The sequence below is a fragment of the Bombus impatiens genome, unplaced genomic scaffold, assembly GCF_000188095.3.
Source record: "Bombus impatiens unplaced genomic scaffold, BIMP_2.2 scf_0142, whole genome shotgun sequence".
Classification (NCBI taxonomy): Eukaryota; Metazoa; Arthropoda; class Insecta; order Hymenoptera; family Apidae; genus Bombus; species Bombus impatiens.
The window spans coordinates 3,119,962-3,137,050 of NT_176561.1; the positions used below are offsets into that span (position 1 = coordinate 3,119,962).

At 42.2% G+C, this 17,089-nt stretch overlaps 1 protein-coding gene across 2 annotated transcripts in view; it reads left to right on the plus strand.

Moving 5' to 3' along the window:
- Positions 1-15,268: 15,268 nt before the first annotated feature.
- LOC100747239 (protein apterous-like) overlaps positions 15,269-17,089 on the plus strand; it is a 57,979-nt gene continuing 56,158 nt past the window's right edge. The window contains exon 1 of one of the 2 annotated variants that reach the window (XM_024365590.2): positions 15,269-16,300. In XM_024365590.2, coding sequence (XP_024221358.1) covers positions 16,253-16,300 — 48 coding nt within the window. In that variant the 5' untranslated portion in view covers positions 15,269-16,252. The remainder of the gene's footprint in view (positions 16,301-17,089) is intronic. The other variant, XM_024365592.2, reaches the window with a different exon arrangement.

The window sequence follows — 17,089 nt, forward strand, 5'->3', positions numbered from 1 at the left end:
GTAGAGTCAGAATTCAGTCAAAGCACGACTATCTGTATGGTCCAGATGTTCGAGAGTCTTTCAGTCAATGGCCCGTAAACCGGGAGACGACGGAGATAAGCCTTAACAGTGATTCGCTTCCGAGATAACCACTGCTCGCTTCTAATCCCTCGTGAATACCGAGTTAATATTGCTATCTTCATGGATCCATCGTAAATTCTGCAAATGAAAGGGCTCGAATTATTGTTGCGTCTTAGCGACATTGTAATAATTTCATTCTTTAATATATAGTGGCCATTTCCATGATTTAATATATAGTGGTTCGCGGAAATATTTAAATATTTGCAAAAATCTTTTATATTCCACGTACAATACATCATTTTAACGACTATATTACGCGTGTTATAGGAGACATTTAAAAATTTCATTAGCTTTATTGACCCATTATAGCTCTTCGATGTAAGAGTTTAAATAATAATTATCGCGATTGAACATGACTGCGCTTGCAAATTCCTTTCTAATATCACGAATCTCAAAATATATATGGAATTTTGTTCGATTATCTCTCCTTTCTGCTCTGTTTCGCGAATCTTAACATTTGTTGAATATTAATCGTTACGTTGAAACGTCCGGACGAACGTAGAAATTCTAATGAAAAATGATATTTGCATCGTATGAAAAAGCGTAACGACCGATCTCATTAAATATTGTTTTTGTTATTACGAAGTTGTTTCTCAGCCCCTGGACGCACCTCGGCTGCGGATCGGCCATTTTTCAACGGGAGAACTCATTTCGTGCTTATGCACGTGAAATGGAATTAAAACCGTAACAGATCGTAGAATATTAATTGTAAAATATCACGTATACGTATATATTGTCAGTTTATGCGTGATATCGTGGCAGAATTTGAAGTAAATTTAATTAAATTCTAGTTGCCGTGGTAATAACACGTTTTCAACGAAAATGTCATCGATCGACTAGCCTTTCACGCTGCAAAGAGAAAAGGGAAAACCGTTTTTTACCTGAAAAAACGAATCGTTAGATTGGTACATTTTGCGGCTTGTAGAAGCTGGCAAGTAGAAAGGCAAAGGATAATTTGATGTTTACTCGGTCATTGTCTCCATTACCGTGATTCGAGTAGGGCTTGTCGAACAAGGCGTCATGGCCTAAGAAAATATTTAGACGGCGCCTGACTCGACCACGATTCGGCCTACTAATTTCTGCCGTGAAAAAGAAAGGTGCCAAGTGGATGACGATGCAGTCCCGATTCACGGAAAAATTCTCCGTTTCCCACCTGTTTTTCTAAGATCTCAAGGTAAATTGCGACAAGGCATCGTCTTTGTTGATCTTCAAAAGCTCACTTTGCAGTTTCCATTTACTTTGTCGCCTTGGTGTAGTGGTACTTCAGTTGTCACGGAATCACAGGAATTAGAGGGAAACTAATTTTTAAAGAAATTTCATTTATAAAATTTGTCAAGAATCGAGTGTATCTGGAACGATAAAGAGAGAAAATGGTTGTTCAGGAATCGTTTTACGAGAATAACGTTGATTAAGTATCAGAATAAGAATATTGACTCTATTTCCCAAAATGAAATTTCCTTTACAAAATTGGTCATAAGTGTGTCCAGAATAAAATGAGAAAACGAACACGATGTCGCCGCGATAACCTCGGATTTTTTACCACTTTTCAAGGATCCGAATCCACGCCGGTCCATCGTGCTTTCTCCACGCTTAATTTACTGGATCGTAAACTTCGCGGAGCGAAGAAACGCGGTGTACGTACACGAGGAGCATGGCTTCCCTCGTTCGGAGATTTTTCGAAAGGCAAAAAAGTAACCCAATGCCTATCACACTGACACAATTTTCTCATCGTTCAGAGGCACACCGGCACCACGCACACGACATCGCGACGCGTGAGTTATTTACTGCGCGTAAATGAAGATATATCGTAGGGAAATCCTTTTTAACGACCGTCTTTCTTCTGGCTGTTTTGACTCCCCTGAAAACCATTAAACACCGTACGCGCGCGATGGTTCCACGAGGATACGGTACACAAGGTCCACGTGGATGAAATTGTCAGTGGCGATTTAAATCCGATAGCTGGATGACTCAATTTTACAATCGAGACTCGATTAGTGACCAAGTTTGCATGAAGCGCCATTGATGATGGATGTCACCATTGTGATTGTCACCATCTCGCAACTTTAATAATTAAGTAAAAAAGAAAGGAATCTGAAAACAAAGTTGTTTATCGACAAATAAAAAGTTTAAACGTGAACAATGTTTAAGCTATATCCTTTTTACAAAGAAATAAAGGAAAGTTAAAATAAAACAGAGTTATAGTTTATCATTTAATTCTTTATGATTTGCATTATACGATTCACATCTTTTATTGGTACAATTTTATTCTAGATACTTCGAGACTGTTCAAATAATTTGTACGCTAAGAGTAAACATTTTTTAGGGCAACATTTGTATATAAAAATCTAGCAACTGTATAATAATTAATATCAGGTCCCAATCATATTTGTTTCATGGCAACATTTTTATGAAGTATATAGTACTTTAAACTATTCTCAATATACAAAGGATTAACATCGCGAAACTTCATTCATTGTTGAAAGAAAGGGAACAAGAAAGAGAAGAAAATGAGAAGTGTAAAACATTCAATTATCCTGTTACAAATCAACGAGCACTTGTCACACGGGACGCGTTCCCCGATGTAATAAAAGCAACGGCGCGAAACAACACGGTCTAAAACGACCACGAGGAATCACGGCCACCACTCTGGTCAGAAGCGTTCCAAGATCGAGTTCCAATCGTCCCCGTATCAATGGTACAAAACCACGTTGAGAGGGAGAGACGTGACTCCCGCTTCCCTCTCGATCGATCATATCGAGTCGGTCGACAACGAAGAATTTCCGTGGTATCACCGGCTGGCCGACTGTTAGCGAAGATCTCCAAGGGGCCGCCGAAAGGAGAGATGATCAGGACAAGCCGTCGTCGCAGCTGTGCTCGCGATGCAGTCGCATAATTTATAGCATCGGCTGGCCCGTGATGCCACAGAGAAACGCGCGTATACACGAAAAACACACAGCCATGATCACGTATATAAACGACGTATACAGAGTGTTTTAAAAAGTCGGGGTCTTTGGAGGAACAACGCTGATCAAAATAAATAAAAGAGTCTTAACAAACACGGATACAAATATCATTAGCTTCGGAGTTATAGGACGTTTCCACAAGTGAAGCATTATTAGATCGTTCCATACGACAAAACATTAATTGCACGTAGTTGTTTTCAAAATCTCGTAGTAATTTTTCCTTGAAATGATTTTCAAATCCTTTGGTATACTTCTTCAACGATTATCGTAATTTCTTCATTTAAAGATCTCATTGAAATAATTATGCATTAAGTAATTGCTTAGTTGGTATAGGAAATATCCTGTCCCCTCCTCAGATTCTAAATTTATGTTTCCTAAACTCCTCATTACTATGTTTGATCTAACGAATTACTCGATAAGGATACAGATAGCTCACAGGTGAAAATTATAATCTTATAACTCCGAACCTAGTGATATTTGTACCCACGTTTATTAAGATTCTTTTGCTGATTTGTACGAACTAAATGCTACCAGTTGATACCACTAAATGCTCCCTCAAGTTTGAGTCCAACTTTTTGAAATAACCTGTATGAACACGCACGTGTTTCACGGAGGAAGAGAGAAGAGAGAACGTGATGTTCCTCTGTGTGTGCCGATGAGACACGAAGAAACAGAGAGACGAGAAAGAGAATGGACGAGAAAACGGAGAGGGGGAGGGAAAGGGGAGAGAGAGAGGAACATTAAGATACCGACACTAGCTGGCAGCAGTGATGGGGGAAAGGCGCGGCCTTTCGAAGAGAGGGACACGAGGGACAAGCATTCTTTATGTGTCTTATCGGCCTTATCAAACGGCCGGTAGTGATGTGACTCTGGCCTACTCCCTCCCTCGCCGTGCTTCCAGGCATATTCCTTTCCCCTTTCGCCCCGTTGCTCGTTCCGTCGACCGTGTTATTTACGAGCATCACCGACGAGAAGGGTACGGGGGGTCTGGTCCAGCCGGGAAACCATCGTTTTCTTTTTTCTTCTTCTCAGGTCTAGCTAGATCGGTTCGAACAACTTGATCATCTTCCTGAGTCTTTTGATTAATCTATCGACTTCAATTTTTATATACGACATATCGTGGATATTAAAATTACCGTATAGCTAAGAGGGTTGATAAGAATCGTTTCACATCACGTAATAGGAATTTAGTACTTGATAAAATTCTATAAGTGCTTGTCTCGGATCGATATTGACAGAAAGAAGAGGTTTTCATTGCTACAACACTAGAAACCAACAATTTACCAAACAATGGCTACTTTATTGAAATTCAATCTCTTTTAGACGCTCGTTTCGCGGTTCATGGGCCATCAAGACGAGCACGGGTCTCGCTGTTCGTCGTCCGAAAAAGGCACCTCCGCTTCATTCCTCCCGTAGAAACACGATCCATAAATCAACGGGGAGAGAGTGCGTATCGGTGTCCGGACAACGCGGTTTATTCGCCGCGGGTCTAGATTATTTATCACTTTTGCATCGATGCAGCCCTCTCTGGCACGTCACCGTTAATGCAACCGTCCATACGTTTACATTGTCGAGAGTGTGGCAAAAGCGTCGTCACTCCTACGTGACGTTGTATGTATGTACCTATACTATCAGGAGAAGAGAAGAAGAAAAGACGAGAAGAGTCGCGACCTAACCCTCTTCACTCTCGAGGGGCTGTAGCCGAAGCTGGCATCTGATTGATATACGGACTGTTAAGTGTTTGCAATAACCGACGTTTATATCCACCTCTAATACATCCAGCCATAAATAACCGGCCACTTCGAAGCCTGCACGCGGCACGAACCCGCGACCATCTCCGTCCAGGAGGCTGAAAAGGGAACGAGCTGATTCGCGAGCTGCCTCGAGGTGAGACGTTGACCAGAAGTCCGCTTTTTGGAGGTATGACGGTGTTTGAGATGTCGATAACCCGTCCTGAATTTCGACTGCTAACTGCGAGTTTCGATACATAATTTTTAATTTTTCCTTAGAAATCCGCCATTATCGCCAAAAAGAAGAATTCTCTTCAGTAAGATTACGAATATCGCTAGTATTATCAAAATCATCGTCATAAATCTTCTACGAGATAAGAACATACCCGATACATCAGTTTTCCATTTCAATATCCACGAACTTCTATTAAGCCAAGAAGAAGAACTCTGTCGAGGAAGATACTGATCGAAATCATCGCCATAAATCTTCCACCAAACAAGAAGAAACTTCAAACAACTATTCTTCGTTTCAATATCCGCAAACAACCATTATATCCAAATACCAAAATGATCAAATAATTTAGAACAAGCAAATGGTAAACTAGCTGACAAATCAGGAGCAATACAGTGAGCACATTTTGGTTACTTTGTGTGAAACCAGCCGCTTATCCATTACACGCTTGGTATGCCGTCACGCCCTTTTGTGCCCTTCGTGCCATTTAATCCATCTCTAAGAGATCCTCTGCGGAGGGAACACCTGCAATTTTACGATCCAGGTGTCGTCCACGGCTTAAACTCTTCGAAATTTGCTAAATCCTGCCCCTTAAGCGCCCTCATCGACGCGTCGAATACGTCGTTTTGTCGCCGAAACAGCATTCCTCCGACATGGTTCGACACAATGCCGCGTCATTAGCAACTAATAGACGGCGTTAAATAGGATTTAGGGAAAAGGAACGACCATCCAAATATTTTTTCCTTACAATTTGTCATCTGTGACTTGTATCGTTTATTCGTGATTCTTCAGTTGCCCTTAAACGTTCCGAGAATGAAGGCAAATTGGGAATTTGCCCTTTAAATTCTCAGTATTATTTGATGGAAAATGTTCAGCTATATTCTAAATAAACCAAATATAAATTCTCTGTTCCTTTAAAGGTCAAGTTTGCAGACTGCGATTTATTTAATTTTTTTTATATTTATAACAATATTAAGGTTTTGCAAATTGGTGGAAAATAGGGGAATGTTTAGAAAATATGGGCAAATTTTAGGTATATTCTAAACGAAGTATGAACACTGTGTTCCTTGCACTTTCGAAAATCACCATTCCCAAGTACCAGCCCGAAATCGTCATCGGATTTTCCTAGAGCATTTTGACGTTTTATCAATCACGAGCTGCCAGAGCTGTCACTTTCATTAGGCCGCAAGTTGCACGGCTTTTTCTGGCTTGATGGATGAATTCTGGAAGTCTGTAACACGAGACCGTGGCTCGGGGGGGTGGGAATACCGCGCGTCACTCCGCGCATGGGGGCTGATCGTGTTGTTTATGAGATTTTTATGGAGACGACACGCTCTACACGCACATATGTATGGAAAAACGTGCGCCCTCCCGCGATAAACCGGATAATAAAATGTCGAGCAATCAGCAACCCCCGATTTTTTCCATCCTCCCCCTCTTTCTCTTTTTCTCTCGAGTATTCGTAATTAGAGAATCGCGAATTTTCTTTCTCTCCCCTCGAGAAAGATCCTCGATGATCGATCATTTTTCCTACAAACCTGTTGAATTCGTTCCAATCATATACGTGTTTTAGTATACCACAGTTAGATAGTTAGGTTGTTAATCGTTAGCCTTATCAGAGCCTTATCGTTTAGCTCGTTTTCTTAATTTATAGCTGCAAGAAATTAAGGGGGCGATAAAATGATTCCCAAGGATTAATTGTATAATAGCTTTTCGCGAATTGATCAATCGTATTAGATACACGCGATAGTATTTCATGTTTTAATTGAGAATTCTCGTACGTTTATGTACCGCTTTGATAGCATCGTGTCTGATACTCTTGGAGACCATTTGTAATTAGGAGCAATATTTATGACGTCTATTAAGAAACATGACTAGTCGAACATTTAAGATAGTATCTTATATTAAAAGATTAAAGATTTATTAACATAGCTATTTTCTAATGGATGACAATTGTTTCTTTATATGGTACATCGAACGATTATTTCAAGAAGTATTGATTGAAAAATAATGTATTGCTCCTAACGTTGCCATTTTTATTATTTTCACATGATAATGATCCCTCATATTTCTATTCTCTCGTATGGCAAATCGCTATTCGTTTTTCTTTTTTTGGGGGGAAGAAGTAAGAGAAATGGCGCAATCAGGGTAATGGCTAGTATGCTTTAGAAGCGGTTCCCACAATAAAAGGCACACGTGAGCTCGTTGTGGGGTATGGGACGTAGCTTTTTTTACGGGGTATCCCTTACACGTCGGATCGACTCTCGTCAACGTCTCGTATTGCTTAGCACGGAGGATTAAACCGTCAAGCTGTTGAACGCGCGACTTCGAACAGACATGCTTCGTCAAATTTTCGACGTTACGTCCCCTTCATTTCGTAAAAAGAGTTCGGGATTAGTATGATTAAACTCTCATACGAAGGATAATACAGGGATATACCGTCAATTAGCAGGATTAAATATTTTGTTTTGATAGTTTATCCGATATTTCAACAAGAATGTTACAATTATTTAAAAAATCTATTTATCTAACCAAGTTACAATGCCTACAAGAAGATCGTAGAATGACCTTACAGTTGCAAATTAAAAAATCTATGATCTATGATCAACCGATTACAAATAGCCATCTACCAAACTCCACTCCTACTATATATCGATGCAACAAGAATTCACAGGAATCAACTAAACACAATTAGGACCAACAAAAAATTCTAGAACAGTTCTAGAGAACCAAATTCAAAACTCGTGATCGATGAATAAAAAGCGATCGATCCCAAATGACTATTCTCCAGAGAGGCGGCATCTACAAAGACTGACAGGATCAGCCAAATACAATGAAAGACTAACAAAAAAATACAACGACAGTTCTAAAGATTGAAATTTAAAAATGCGCATTTACCCACCAAATCCAAAGATTCAAGAAGGGAAATCTTTATAGCCCTCGAAAGCACGATTAATAAGGTAAAAAAGAAATCAATTCCAAATCACTATTCTCCAAAGTCCACTTCAACGAGGACTCGCAGGAAGCAGTCAAATAATCCCCCGTGCCGAATTTCAAAGCCTATAGGTACTCTCTCTCTCTCTCTCTCTCTTTCTATCTGACTATATAGCATCGCGCAAGTGGAGACTCGAAAAATCTGACGTGTCCCGAATCTCGCTTAATTAATAGCCTTATAGGAGCGTGAGGGGCGCCGTGTTGCCCGAAGGACCCTCTGCGCGTTGCTCGCAGGACTGGTCTGCAAATGGGGGCACGTGCAGGCCACGTGTCGGTAAGAGGATATCCGTCCGTGCTACCCTAAGCGACCGCCTTCAAGGGAAAAAGACGGAACGAGGGGGCACTGGCTTCGTTCGTTCGCTGGTCTCAGGTGCTCTCTGCCTCCTTCTTCGTCTTCGGTTTGCGGCGTTCCTCTTCTTCAACGTGCGCGCACCGTGTAATCCCGGACAGGGGGAGAATGGGCCGAAAATAAAAGAAGAGAGCCACTCGTGTTGCCGCCGCTTCGATGCTCTCGCGCATGTACGCGGGACCGACGATCCTTCGTCGAGTCCGATTTTTAGAGCTTGATTGATTTTTTGAGATGTCCTGGCGATGCTTGGTTGATGATGGCTACGATGATTATAATAGAGTATTCGAGAGATTATAGCTGCGAATGGGTCGTTAGAATGAATTGTATTGCGGTTGATGTCCTGTTTCCAGCTTTCGAGTGATTGCAATTAAAGGTAGTTGGTAATTTGGAAAAATTCGAGTGTTATTAATTAAATTTGTTCATAGTGTATTATAAGAGTAACACCGACAAATACAGAGTGTCGCGGGGTTTAACAGCTAAATTTTGTCAGTATATTCTACAGGCATAATCCAGGAAAAAATTTGATTCAAAGTTAATAGAAAGTTTTATTAAAAAGTTACGATAAAAATACAGCAAAGAACAATGAATGATTCAGAAACATCAAATCGATAATCATCGATATTTAGAACGCTAAATTCCAATATCGTAAATTTACCAATGATTCCTCTGTTTGTTTATCTACACAGATTGAGCCTAACTCGCAAACTTCGACACTCCACGCACGCCTACAACTATTCAAATTTCGTGTCCAGCGATTCAATATACCAAACCGACAACTGGAAAACCTCAAGGGAACAAAGGATACTTTCTACTTTTCAAAGAGAGACTGACCACTTTGGGGAACCGACGAAAAATCCTGTAATCCCTGCGGTGTCCATTGATCAGCACGCGTTTCCCATCCACCTCTATGCTCATAAAACGACGTGGATTTCCGCCAAGGCACAATGACGGCGAAACATTTTTCAGCAGGCCCAGAAGAGACCGACGAACTAAGAAATAGGCCCTTCTTTCATTGTAACGTGGTTGTCGAACGTGCATGTGTAACCGGTCCGGTTTTGGTCATTCATCGTTCTCTGGTGACTCTGTGCTAGGCTTGGACGCGTGCTTGTGGGCGAGACACGATCCACGACAATGCGCACAATGAGCACGGGGTGGACCGTTTAGGGCTGCATCCCCTCGAGCTTTGTGAAAAACGACCGCCCCCGATCGGAATTGCCGCATTTCTCGGGCCTTGCTCTCCTTTATGATCTCTCTATCCTGGTGCACCCCGGATCACCCTCTCTTGTGTCGTTTCCTTGTCGCCGACTGAGTCTCGTGCTGAGATCGGACGGTCTCGTTAGCGCGATTTAACTCTCGTTTTCTGATCATTTGATCTCTGTTTGGCTTTCGTCTACAAACTGAAGAACATAAATGGATCTATAAGGTTATTAGGTAGTTTTAAGTTGTATTTGTAGAAATTGTAATTTGGCTTTGTGAAATTGGAAATGTTGTCAGTTTGTCGTGAAACACAGAGAGAGGCCTGGTGTGTCTAATTTTTCGTAGGTAATTGTCTTCTTTAATTTCGTAGGTCAATTAAATCGTTTATACGGAAGCCTGATCTTTCTGGTGTTATGTATAATGCGTAAAAGGAGGGATTTTCTATACTACTCTTCGTTGATTTATGTATTAAAAATTTATTTCAATAAAAGCAATACTAACGACATACAACAATATGTACAACGTTCGGGTACAACGTGAAATATTCTTCAGTAGAAATAAAAATTTGGTGGAAAGAAATTCAAGGATGAAATTCTAGTTGTCTACGAACAACTGATTTGTGACTCTTTTATTCAGACACCAATTATTAATTTTTTTTTGGACCACCGATATCCATCACGCAATCTCGCGTCTATTTCCTATTTCGTCTCTCCCGTCATTTCCTCTTAGAATTCGAAACAAGAATGCGAAAAGCGCGTCAGCGAACGACACAATGCTATTCGCTCTTGCGAGCGCGCTTAGAATTGGAAAAAAGACTAAGGGTCTGAAGGGGCTTGGTTTCAGCTCAGCCGCGGTCTTTGACTCTACTCGGTATATGCATATACCCAGAAGAAAATGTCGACGCGGCAGAAGAGGAAGCGGAAGGGTTGCGCGGCGTCGTCCGCCAGCTGGAAACGCGGATTCCGGGTCAAAGAGTGGAAAGCTTTCCTATTTCGTTCGCGTGCCAACGTTGCACGTTGTTTTCACTGAAAAATCCACTTTCACGAACGCGAGTTGAAGGAAACGCTTGGGCTGTTCGTTTCGAGCACTGCCTTTTCTTTCTCGTTTTTCATTTCTTTCTTGATCCCTCTTGCTTGCTTTTATTCTACGCGGGCTGTTCGCCGTTTCTTCAACGGCGGTCTCCCCGACCACACGAACCTCTGTCCATGGAAACAGAAGTCGCGAAACGGATTTTCACGGCGAGAGATCGCGTTGCGCCTCGCTCGTTTCCCACCGATTATGCTACTCACGAGCTTTCGTGCTCGTTGAATATTTCGACGTGAATCACCGTCGAAACAGTTTCCTCTAACTCAGAGAACGAAAACAGACGTCACCACAAGCAAAAGTTGGTCAAGGTTCGCCGTTCGTCTTTGATTCTCTCCTGTTTCTACCTGCCGTTGCAACGAACAATGAAACGCTTGTATAATGCTGCACTGTTTTCGCTACTTTGCCTTTGAGACGTTTTTCTATGAAAGAGAACTGAATCATGCGACATTTGCAAGGTTCCTTTTTATATTCTTTGGATATAGAAGCTTAATCCTGCGAATAGTGCCCCTGTACGAGTGAGTAACATTATGTTAAATTCATGTTTCAATATTTATCAAAATCTTTTGTCCGGAAGATGATCATTATACATACATACGTATGTAACAACCCAACAATGCTACAATTCTAATTATAAATCTGTATGTGAATACATAAATTTATAATGGACGTTATATGTTATGAATATTCTAAATTTCTATACCAACGACAGAATTAAAAGGAATAACAAAGATTGAAGACCACGAAATATAGCGATCATTATTAAGATTTACCAGCCCCAACCTTCGTCATCCCTTCTTTTTCTAAACAAGTCGTTACAACGTTCATTGCAGAATATCAATAACACCATTACGTCTTAACATGAGCCACCATGGTGATCGGTCAATTTATTCGCAAGCGTAACAAATAAACCAGTAGGGGATTTCCCGGGACGCGTTCTAACGCTCCATAAAGACGTGGTATTGTGAACCTATCAATGAACGAACACAAATTTTAACAGTTCATCCGGTTACGTTGATCCCGAAGGTATAAGCGGTTTCACGGCACGACCCCCGAAATGCAAGGTTTCCTTGAGCTTCTATAGGGCTTTCATGGGTCTCGTCGAGTCCCACTCATGGGGGGTTCTCAACGGGCGGGGCCCCATTCTCCGCGGGGCGCCGCTCTTTATTGTACCGTCACTGCGTGTTTAGTACTCACGCGTCAAGTTAACAGCACCCCACCCCTTCTCACCTTTCTTTCTTTTCTTTTGTCTCTTTCGTTTCTATATTTTTTCGACGATCTCTTTCCCTGTATTCCGCGTTTCAACTACCGCGGCTACTCTATTGCGATTAAGAATTTCTCAGAGCCTTCCAATAATCGCCAACTGTTTCTTTATACTGTTAAGTATGGTCTCGGGTTTGTATGTTTTTGTTATATGTTACTTGGTCTGACTGAGAAAGAGCCTGAGGAGGTTAAAGGGATTTTTACAAGATTTTTGTTATAGGGGTAGTTTAGAAGAGGGTTGGTTCGGTTAATCAGTCTAGTTCTTTGATATTGAGATTATGCGAGATTCTTGAAAGAGAAACAGATCGATGCTTTTAGTTCTAAGACATTTCTACGTTTGATTATCCTTTATCTATAATTTAATGACTAGTGCTTAATTACTTAAGAATAACCGTAAATTACACAGTAAATTTTAGAAGGTAGTACATGCAGTGTATTAGTGTCGCCTGTTTTTCAAGCTGTGAAGTTGAGTTGGTGAAAGCTAGGAATAGAAACGTGAATTTTCACGATTCACTGCTTTGCAAGACTTGATGGGTTGTTTAAAGAACACTTTTGTCTTAAGCTGAATGCTGACCACTCGTTTTTGTGAAAAGCGTCTCGTTAGTTGGTTCTATTAAAATTTAACAGACACGATTCTTCTGTAATTAAAGCTTAGAATTGATCGTTACAGTACAGATTCGTTTTACTACTTAACTAGCATATTGACATATCTATCATAACATGCAATCCTATAAATTCTGGCATATTTCAATTTCTCATTAGCGCGTTTACATCTTTATTCATGAGTAACGATAGAAATCAGAAGCAGTTAAATCTAACGAATAAGATAGATGTGGCAATAAATTATATTTTAATTCGTTGATTTTTGCTATGAAAAGAATATTTTTATAAAGGAGTGTTTTATTTTGGTGAAAGATTAATCTTAATCCTCTGTGTCGTAGCTGTTCACATGAATAACGAAAATCGTTCATAAACTGCCACTGGATTAAGTTATAAATTGATCGTTTCGATTATGTTGATAGTTCTAGTGTTAAATGAACGATCCTAATAGCACGGTCATTCTCACACAATTATGGAACAGTCAGACGACATGCCGGACGAACGGACCATCGGCGACGTATTCGCGAATTCCATCACTCGACGACGTTATCTGCGGCAACAGCAGCGGTTTCCGTCTACGTTGCAGACGAAACCGGTTCCTTTTTATGACGGAATATCGGACGGACGGTCGTCGTTCGGTTTCAGCTGGTCGCTCGTCCTGTCTCTTCTCTCTTTCTCTCTCTTTCTTTTCTCCTATCTGAGCACGTCTGTGTTAGCCTGTTCCATCGCTGAAACCTGTCGTTTTTTCAGAGAGACGCAACACCGCGAACAGGAGGAAGGAGGCGTTGAGCTCGAGCCGAAGGAAATACGATGAAAACCAAACGGTTTTTCTTGTATTTTTCGTTTGAGGTTGACCCTCTCCGAAGAATCCGGGTTAAGAGTCTCGTAACATGAATCGATAATGTTGCGTCGAATGGAGGATGCGGTGGAAATTAGGCGAAATACATTACTAGAAGGTTTAAGTTTCATATTAGTGAAGGAAACTTCAAATAGTTTCATATTTGGCTACACACATATACCGGGTCGGTAGTTCTCGTATTAAAGAGACAACAATAAAAATGTTTCTTCTGTAATTATACTGTCACGTAGATACACGTACTTCCGGTTCGTGGTCAAAGGTGAGGTCTGTAACACTCGTATAGTCACAAAACTTTCACACTTCTAGTTTTTTCCGCTTTCTACTAAGACATTATGCTTAATCTACGTAAAAGATCACGAAGAATACTACTAAATTCACTTTTTTTTTGAAACGCCAAATATGAGTCATGCATAGCTTAAAAAAGATGATACTCTCACTATGAGAAGTTTTATTTGAAGTAACTATTTATTTGAATGCACTTGCTGTTTTGTTTCTTATCCTAAAGCTTTCTGTTAAAAGATACAAACTTGAAAATACGATAGTTGCTTACGATAACGTCATTTAAAATCTAAACAGAATAATTGAATCGATGAGTCATATATGTCAGTGAAAGTGTTAGACACTAAAAGGGTTGACGTATCAAATGAAAAAACAAAGGACACAATGTATCTACCGTGGACACCAGTTCGATACAAGACGATTGTTGCGTAGCGATAGGAAAATCCCGACCAAAAAGTTCCAGGTGACGAATATAATGACGAACAATACTGTGTAGAAAAAGTATCGACGCGGGGCAAAAAGACGAAGGCCGCCAGTATCCCGTCGAATCGACTTTCCAAAGAGCGAAATAAAAAAAGAGAACCGAGACCTTCTGAAGATTGCGGAAAGCCGGATGCAACCGGTCGCTCGATTTGACTTGTGAATTCCTCTCGAATTTTTCGATGGAATCGCGCTGTACGTTTTTCAAAACGCGCCCTTTTGTGGCGACGCATTCGTGATGAAAAAATTGTAGTTAAACGACAATCGCGGTTAAAGGCGTCGCGTGAGGAGAGGCAACGTGTAAATTGGTTGTTCATGCAAATGCCAGATGGTTGAGCGGATCGTTGGGAGAACAATTACGACATCTTTTTTCGTCTCGAAATATACTCAAAACGAGGGTAATGGCCCAGTGTGGACAGCCAACTTTCAATTTTGACATGAAAACGAGGTGTCTAGGGTTTTCAGGTGTTTAAAGTACTTCTAACGCTTTGATCTTGGCCACTTCCGCTCGGATAATGGACTCCTTGACAGCAGAAACTTACTTTTTACATCTTACTTTGATTCAATACAACAGCGGAATAAGTTATTAGAAACCAGTAAATTAGCGAAATATTTACACGAAGTTATCATTCTTCACGATCCAACATTATTATCTCTTTCACGGGAACAATCATTCGATCGACAACGAACGTTCACCATTTCCATTCCTACATCCCCGATACATTCATTTCCGCGGTGACATAACAAAACGGCAAAGAACTCAGCCGTCCGAGGCACCAATTTAAAGCGTCTATTCTACGAAACCACATATACGTAGAAGGCTACGCCACTGTGTACCGCAGCGGAGCCGCTGTTCTCTCGTGCAGACGGTTCTCTGGAGCAGGAGCGCGGCGTGGAGCAAAGTAGTCGTGGTGCTCGAGACAAGGTCTGACCAGACAGAATTGCAGAACAGACAAGGAAAGACAGTATCGGGTTTCGTGTAGGGGTGTGGCCTGTCGTTCCACTGCCAACCTGGGAGGGGGTGCCAGTGGGCGGTTCTTCGTGGAACCGTGTCCGCCCCACCTTGTGACGCGGTGGTTTTCACGGTTCCACCGCGATGCGGCGCTGCCTCTGGCTGGAACCAGTTGCAGCTGTGCCGGTTCCCTCACTCCGCATCGCGGCTTCGGCTCGGTAGACGGGTCTGTATTTACCGTGGCGCAGCGTGCTCGCGCGAATCTCGTTTTCTGGCGTCGTTCCTCTCGACGTGTCGTCGCCGTGGCCGTGGTCGTGGTCGTTGGATCTCGTCGTTCCTTTGTACCACACGGGGCACATGCGCCATGAAACGTGTCTGACGCGTGTCCGGTCGTCCACTCGAAGGAGCACGAACTGAGATCGATCACCAAACTGTCGATGCTCCAAGGACACCAGGACGGTGGTAGTATTCGAGTGCAGGTGCGCGGACTAGCCGGGTGTTATTTCGTCGCGCGTTTCTCCGACTACCCTAGTGCTTGTGAACCATTTGGTTCGATATGGAACCAGGAATTCCGCGACAAGGTTCTAGGACTGCGTCCCGTCGCCCCAACTCATCGCGTCGATAAACGACTGTCCGTTGCGTCCATAGTGATTGTGTATCAGTGAGGGGTGTACTTTCTTCTCTGGGGTAACGTGACTGTCTGCTCGGTGTTTCCGTACTGTTACACCGTGTCTTCGCTTTTAATAGAGCAGAATTAGCTGCTGGATTCTCGGAGTGATTCTTTTTCAGCGAAATGTGCCCGCGAGGGCGCGCGTTACCCACTCACCAGACAACGATTATCAGTTCTCTCCTGGACTTTTCTTTCATATTCGATATATACAATATATATTGATACAAGTCGGGGGAAAGGAGCAGCGCGGAGGTGCCAGTGACGTTTTTGAGTGCGGAAAAAATTGCCGAACCAAGGAAAGTAGAGGGTGAAGCGAGCTTGACGGTGGCGGAGAAAGAAGAAGAGGAGGCAAAAGAAGGGAACCTGCGCAGCGGACGCCATCTCCGCGTTATCGGCAAGCGGATCCCCCGGGACTCCCCCCCAAGCAGCTTCGGCGTCGCGCACCCTCGGCGGGAACTACCCCGCGACAGCAGCCACCCTGATGGGAGTGTATGAGGAGCGCGCCCCTCCTACCACCGGCATGCACTGGGTGAGTGTCATCCCTCTATTCCCTCGGTTCTTTGCTTATTGGCCGTGTACGCACCACGAAACCGTCGAGAGGGGCTCCCGGTTCTTTGTCATGCAGGCCTCGATGATCTGTGGATGATGATCCTTACCTCGACCCTTTGATCTCCACCGAGTTTGCAACTCTTGCAACTTGACACTTGCACCTGGAGCAGAGCTTTTTTTAAAATGTTACAAGAGTGGAGAGGGTCGCAATTTGGTTCTGTGGTTACTTTCGAGCGACCTACATTCCCAAATTATTACATTTTCGGGAGTTGTAACAGACATTTTTCCATAATTCTTATTAGGTTTATCAGGTTTCTGTTAAGTAGGTTTCTTTCGACTGGCTGAAATTCTGGAATTACAGTCGTATTTTCTGCGAGTTGGAATGAGTGCTTTTAAATAGTCGTATCCCACAAACTTGAAAATTCTAGATTTCTGTCAACGTGCCCCGATACGACGATCTTTTTCTTCAAAATATCATAGTCTACTTCCTAAGTATCTGTCAACTCCGGTATGACAGATTTTTTACGAAAAACACATTAATCCACGTCCTAGGATCGCTTGAAACGTCCAATCTCCAAGATTCTAAATTCTCGGGCTCGACAAACTAATTAAAACCTCTCGTTGCGAGGGATAAGGGAGCCGCTCGATGGCGGCTGTCGGTGTCCGGTTGTAGCTGTTAATGGAAACAAATCCTAGCTGGATAATTCGATCCAACGATTTTATTGCCGGCGATTCCGTAATTGGAATATTGCTGGGCGAACGAGTCGCC